General features: G+C 45.1%; 1 protein-coding gene across 2 annotated transcripts in view; it reads right to left on the bottom strand.

The window, feature by feature from the left end:
* Positions 1–2,904: 2,904 nt before the first annotated feature.
* FAM20A (FAM20A golgi associated secretory pathway pseudokinase) overlaps positions 2,905–6,394 on the bottom strand; it is a 45,008-nt gene continuing 41,518 nt past the window's right edge. For both annotated transcript variants that reach the window (XM_035104056.2, XM_060271967.1), the window contains exon 11: positions 2,905–3,434. In XM_035104056.2, the coding sequence (XP_034959947.1) occupies positions 3,173–3,434 (262 nt within the window). In that variant the 3' untranslated portion in view covers positions 2,905–3,172. The remainder of the gene's footprint in view (positions 3,435–6,394) is intronic.

Genomic DNA, 6,394 nt, shown 5'->3' with positions numbered 1-6,394 from the left:
GCTCAGCCCACGCTGATCTGGCTCTTGAGTTAAATAGGAGCCCAATGTAAGGGCAGGGTATAATATAAACAATAATAGTGTCACCTCCTGTTGTAAATGGCAGCCATGTCAACATAGGATCCATGTTAGTGGAATTTCTAACACTAAGTTTGTGTTGCAGTTTCTCTTACTGTATGAAAAATATGCACACATCTCGCTGATCACCTGGTAAGCAATCATTAAATCTGGGCTTTGTTTGGGGCCAAAACTGAAAAGTAGGATGGCTGACCAAACACCAGTCTAGTTAAGATAAAGAGACTACATCAGGGACATTGATTAAACTAGTCTTTTCTACTGTCTCAGCCACAAAGTGACTGCATTAGTGCCCTTCTTCCTTGGATCCTCAGGAATGGCAAAATCTTTGCCATAAACTGTTAATACATGGAACCTATCAGCAGAGGGAGCTCGACAACAAGATTTTCAAAGCAAGTAACAAAATACCGGGTATAACCCATTTAATGCCTCTTCATAGTCAATGTAAGAGAAAGGGCATTCCAATTCTAAAGGTCAAATGGAAAAGGAAAATAAGATCACATGTTTAATGGAAAACACTGACCAGGCAAAATTCAAATGAAGGATTAACAATTGTGTTGGGCTGTTTTCCAGGGTGGCTGATAAAAGGTCTTCCTGCGACTTGGCCAAAGCAGCTGATAGGGCTGAATTGTGCCCTTTCACCCAGGTATAAATATTTGAAACGCACCATTTCAGACTTTGGGACTTAAGTAACTTTGGGAGTTACATAATGCACAGATATGGCATTGATTAGCATCCATGATGTTGGAAATCAGCAGCTGAACTTTGGAAATCTTAAATGTAGAAGCTATTGGGTTGTATCCAGTGAAGCTGTCCTTGTAGTGCAAGGGTTTCCACCCATGCAACGGGTCGTCCTCTCCCTACATGCACCTTCACTCTGCCCTGAAATCTCTGGAGGTGGGGTGGGCAAGGGATTTTTTTAATTAAAAGGACAACAACCCTCAATAGCTCAAATAGAACTGAGCATGATGAGTGGATTGGGGAGCGGGGCAATAGAGCAAGGGTGGGAAAACTGACCAGCCAGGTATTTGCTGGACTACAACTCCCATTATCCATGACCATGCTGACTGCGGCTGATTGGAATTGGAGCCCATAAACACATGGAGCACCACACATTCCCCCAGTGGCTAGTAAGAATTCCGGTTGCAGGTCTCACTTGTGCCATTTGTATTTCAAAATGCCATAGGCTGAGTTCACTGCATCTCTTGACTATCCTTATACTTGTTTTGGAAGCCACTATTGTTTTATAGCTGCTTAGAAGGATCCCACTTTAAAATATAGGTACTTTCCCTGCTCTGATGCAGTTGGGGTGTGTGAAGGAGAAGAAGTTAGCGTAGCTAGGGGTTGCTGTTGAGATACTTTTTGATATATCTGCTCAGTTCTTAGACTGTACCTGCCCAGCTGGAGGCTGAAAGGTGAAAGGCTCCTTCATGTGGCTGCTGTAATGTGCATTTTGCCGTTATATCTTGCATGTCAGTACTGCCACTGTCCTGCATGCTGTGATCTTGATTATCTGAAGCCCTGTGGCTGGATTCAACTAAGCTGTTGCTCTAGCACAGTGTTTCTCAACCTTTTTTGGGCCAAGGCACACTTGTTCCATGAAAAAAATCACGAGGCACACCACCATTAAAAAAGTTAAAAAATTTAACTCTGTGCCGCCCTATATTGACTATATAATTATGACTGTAAGAAACACTTGCCAATTGCTGTGTTGGTTGCAATCTCCTGTAATAAGGCTTCACAAGCCGCTGATTTCTCTGCCAGCACAATCCTTTGCTCAGCAAGTTTCAGGTTGAGCTCATCCAGCCAGCTTCTTTAAGTTTGTCTAAAACCACCCTCCTGTGGTGGTGGCTGTTGAGAGCTGCACTCGCCCCGCGTCGTGACTCGGCCGGCTTCCTTTCCGGCGGGTCAGTGTTTATTATTGGCGGCTGCCAGGCACGTGACAATGCAAATCGCCCTTCTCGCCGCCGCACGTCGCGGCACACCAGCCAGCGTCTCGCAGCACACTAGTTGAGAAACGCTGCTCTAGCAGAAGGCAATGCTACAAAGTCGCACTAGCACAACAGGACTTCCTCCCCTTCATTCTCTCCCCTGTGCCCACCCCAAATCTGTTTGGGAGGACCCCTAGAGCAGTATGTGAGGGGAGGTGGTTCTTTACAGCAAGGAGAAATGCTTACGCTGATAGAACAGTCACCTTACTTAGCACAGACATGGCCAAACTTGCCCCTCCAGGTGTTTTGGGACTACAACTCCCATCATCCCTCGCTAACAGGACCAGTGGTTAGGGATGATGGGAATTGTAGCCCCAAAACATCTGGAGGGCCAAGTTTGGCCATGCCTGCCTTAGCATAACATTGAATTCCATCCCTGCATCACAATTTATGAATTACTTTGTAGATGGAAAAGAGAACTTTCTATTTAGCTGCCTAAATGCATGTTAGGTTGTAGTTTTTTTAAAAAAAATAAATAAATAGTATTTTTGTGGATAAAGGCCATGCCTTCCAATACTATTCCCTGTAAGTTGCCACATTATAATCGGGAGAATTATCGGTTCCACAACTCCACCATGCCAGCATTTCCCCCTTCGCCTTTTGTCCAGGGTTGCTGGTCTTTCTGTTGCGGTTATCCACTTGTTGAACGTCCCTGAGTGCTACCTTGGTGTCATAGCCTTAAATTGCGATGTGGGTATACAGAGATACGTTTTATGCATGCTTCCCTTTCATCGCCCCCTTTTATTTTGGACCCCAGTCCCCCCCCCAAAAAAATCACAACAACCTGACGTAACAAGGGCATGGGCAGATCCTGTGAAACCATATGATCACCCCAAATATGTCTGGTTTGCAGCTACAGAGTGCCCCATTTATTCAGGTCTCCTGGAGAAGATGCACAAAGGTCACTGGTGGTGATAATGCGATAAGATTTCTGGTTATGCATATGCAAAGGAGACTCAGACCGTGGTGCAGTCTTTATCACCTGCCCAGCAGCATGTTTAGAGTTCGGTGTGACAAAGACCATCCCTCTTGTCAATCACAGTTGTCCAGGGGTAGGGACAAACAGTCACCAATTAAAAAATTCAAGTTCTGGTTTATCCCCAAGGTCTCTAGCTTGGCTGTGTCATTCTGTCAAAGGCATCTGTCTCCAGGGGCTCAGCATCAACCACAACATTGTATTCTCCATTAGCCTCTATGCATTCCTCCACCGCCTTCAGGATGATCTGTAGCCTCCTGTCCAGTGCCAAAAGGTGGGGTTCTGTAAGTACAGGTGCTAGGCGGTCCTCAAGCAAGGATTCCCGCATGATGTCACTGAGTTTGTAGGCTGGTTGCGCCAAGAGCTGTAGGCGTAATAACGTAGTCTTCTTTATTCTGAAGGAGGACGGGGAAAAACAAGGTTCATTATGCTCATTATGCAAAAGCAAAATTCTACCTTCCTGTCTCAGATACTCCTGAAAGTTGGATGGACTTAAATATGCATTGCTGCGACTTGTGCTCAGTTATAAATAATAGCAATGCGGTGGCTTAAGCTTTCTGGGAAGTCTTTCCTCCCATCTCCAGATGTTTGGAAGCTGGTTGTGGATACTCAGCAGGGAAGTTGCAAGGGTAAATAAAATGTGCTTTGGGATATAGGGAAGGGCTGTGGCTCTGTTGCGAAGCACATGCTTTTATTATTACTGTTCATTTCATACACCACTTAATGCCAAAGTCGGCTTCTAAGCAGTTTACATAGTATGAATGCCAAGTTACACATGCAGAGGTGCTTGGACTGGAGAAAGTTTCAGATTCGCTTCCCCACATCCTCCACTTAAAATGATGTCAAGTAGTAGGGCTGCAAAAGATAACCCAGCTGTCAATCATGCGGCTGCCAAAATCTTTTGTACAGTACTTGGGAACTACAGCACAAGGGGCATTGCCATCTCAGTGCTCAGCACTTTGGGAATTGCCAAGCATAGCACTGACAAAGCACTACTTTTTCCTGCCTGTCAGCTGATGGCAAGGGGGGGGGATATAAGCCAACTTCTTCCAAGTATGCACTGCAAAAAGAAGTTCCCCGTTCAGCTGGTGCCTGCAAATAAACAGGCATCTTTCTATCCTCTTGTTTTAGCTGCAGTTTCAAAGGGAACACTTCCCCTCTTGAAGCAAGGCCATGAGCTGGTGAGGGAGCTCACGTTATGTACTCTGCCCCATTCCTGACATAACGTGGTTTGGGGGAAACAGTCACAGAAGCCAAATTGGGACACCTGATGGGACTGCAGATGAGATGTTTTCCAACCTTGCTTTTAGTAGATTCTGCCATACCTTACAGCCAGAAATCTAGAAACTAGACTGTATATAGATAGCGCTCGTTTGGGTGGGATTCAACTAAGCTGTTGTGTGCAGAATGAGGTCCGTTTGTGCAATGGGACTCTTCCCCACCCCCTCTCTTGTGTTACCCCTGCATCCCTAAAGCTGTGCTGGAGGCTTTGAGAAAACTCCATAAAAGGGGGCATGTCAGGGAGAAGTCTTGTTGCACAAGTGGACCTGGTTCCCCACATGCATTAATCCATTTACAGCACTGCATTGGGTTCGACCCTTTGAGTGAGCCCAGTGGAGCCATAAACTACTTTTTTTTTTTGCCGTACCACCTTATTCAAAGAATCAAAGAATCAAACTTAGAAGCAACCACTTCTTTTGGTTCATAGCAGAAGCTGGTTGCCCATTGGTTGGTCTGTATGGAAATCACAAGCCGCTCTTCTTCAATCTGAATTGACATGAGTTTTTTTCAAAAAAGTTTTTTTTAAGAAAAGAGGAACTGAACAAATGTTTAAAAATAGCTAAATGAGACAAATGTTTAAAAATAGCTAAATGAGACAAATGTTTAAAAATAGCTAAATGAGACAAATGTTTTTAAAAACCAACCACCTGACCACAGGTTGAGGAAAGAAGGGTTTCTGTTCAGAACTGATAGCTAGAGGAAGGTGAGTAGTTCTAACCCATACCTGCAACCAACCTTTGCAGGTTAATGCACCTGTGCACACCTGGGGGTGGGGGTGGTCTTTGGTAATGCAAAAACTGAGGAAGGCAAAAACCCTTCCATATCAGTGAAATTTGCATTGCTGATTCTCTATTCTGTTCAAACAGGAATACAGTGGTACCTCGGGTTAAGAACTTAATTCATTCTGGAGGTCCGTTCTTAACCTGAAACTGTTTTTAACCTGAGGCACCACTTTAGCTAATGGGGCCTCCTGCTGCTGCCGCACGATTTCTGTTCTCATCCTGAAGCAAAGTTCTTAACCCGAGGTACTATTTCTGGGTTAGCAGAGTCTATAACCTGAAGCGTCTGTAACCCGAGGTACCACTGTAAAATAAATGGCTGATGCTATACCCATGCTTGATGTTGCTGCAGGCTACCTGCATTTAAAAGTCAGAAGTTTGTGGCTGAGAGGACGAGATTAGTTCAGGAAAGGTGTGTGAGCAAGAGCCAATTTAAATCACAAAGACTTGGAGTTCATTGCAAGGATTTATTGGCAACCCTATAATTACAAACCAGGAGGCTTGTAAGGTGTGAATAATGGCTTTTGAACGTCAACCTGGAGGCTCAATATAGCTGTACGGCCAGGAATGATGCCACTGACATCTGGGGGCACAGAAATGCACAGGGAGTACGGTGAAAATAGTTAAGATGTGGTGGGGCAGAGGAACACGGTGGGGATGAATAACCCTTGACACAGTTTTTTAAAGGCCTAGCTTTTGATTTATATGAATTAATAAAGCAGTAGCCTGAAGAGGATTTAGGCAGTAAAATTTATGAGCAGCCCCCTAATGGCTGGAGGGGGACACAAATGTAATTGATGGCGTTCGGGTTCCTTCAGTCCCTTTAGAAGACAATAAAATCTGAGCGTTCTTGGCAGGGATCAAAAGAAATGTCTCAATTTCCTTCAGCTATGACAAATGGCATGTTTGATGGGGAAATGGGCGGGCACCCAGTTACACATCCAAATGCTGAAGTCTGCATGCAGCTGAGACTTCATTCTGAGTGATGGACAGACTCTGCCTAGCCTGCTTTAGAAATAATTCAGGGGAAGTGAATTATGTTGTCAAATGTTGGGCAGGGGGTGGAATGACCTAACTCCAAAACCAGCAGGAGATGGGGTGATCTCCCAGCCCTTAGTTCCCTACCACAGTAGCTCCTGGGAGACTTTTCGGCTAGCCCTCCCCGTTTTCTCAAGTTTATATGGCACAGGGCAATGTGGAGATGCTGGAAAATGCTATGGCAGTGCTTTGGGTCCTAGCTATATGAGCGTTGTTTGGGGAAGTGCCCAGGGACACTGGGAGCCATGGGAAAGCAC

The sequence above is a fragment of the Zootoca vivipara genome, chromosome 2 (genome assembly GCF_963506605.1).
Source record: "Zootoca vivipara chromosome 2, rZooViv1.1, whole genome shotgun sequence".
In the NCBI taxonomy this organism is placed as follows: domain Eukaryota; kingdom Metazoa; phylum Chordata; class Lepidosauria; order Squamata; family Lacertidae; genus Zootoca; species Zootoca vivipara.
Note: the sequence above shows the minus strand (reverse complement) of the source record. Positions and strands in the feature narration are given on the sequence as shown.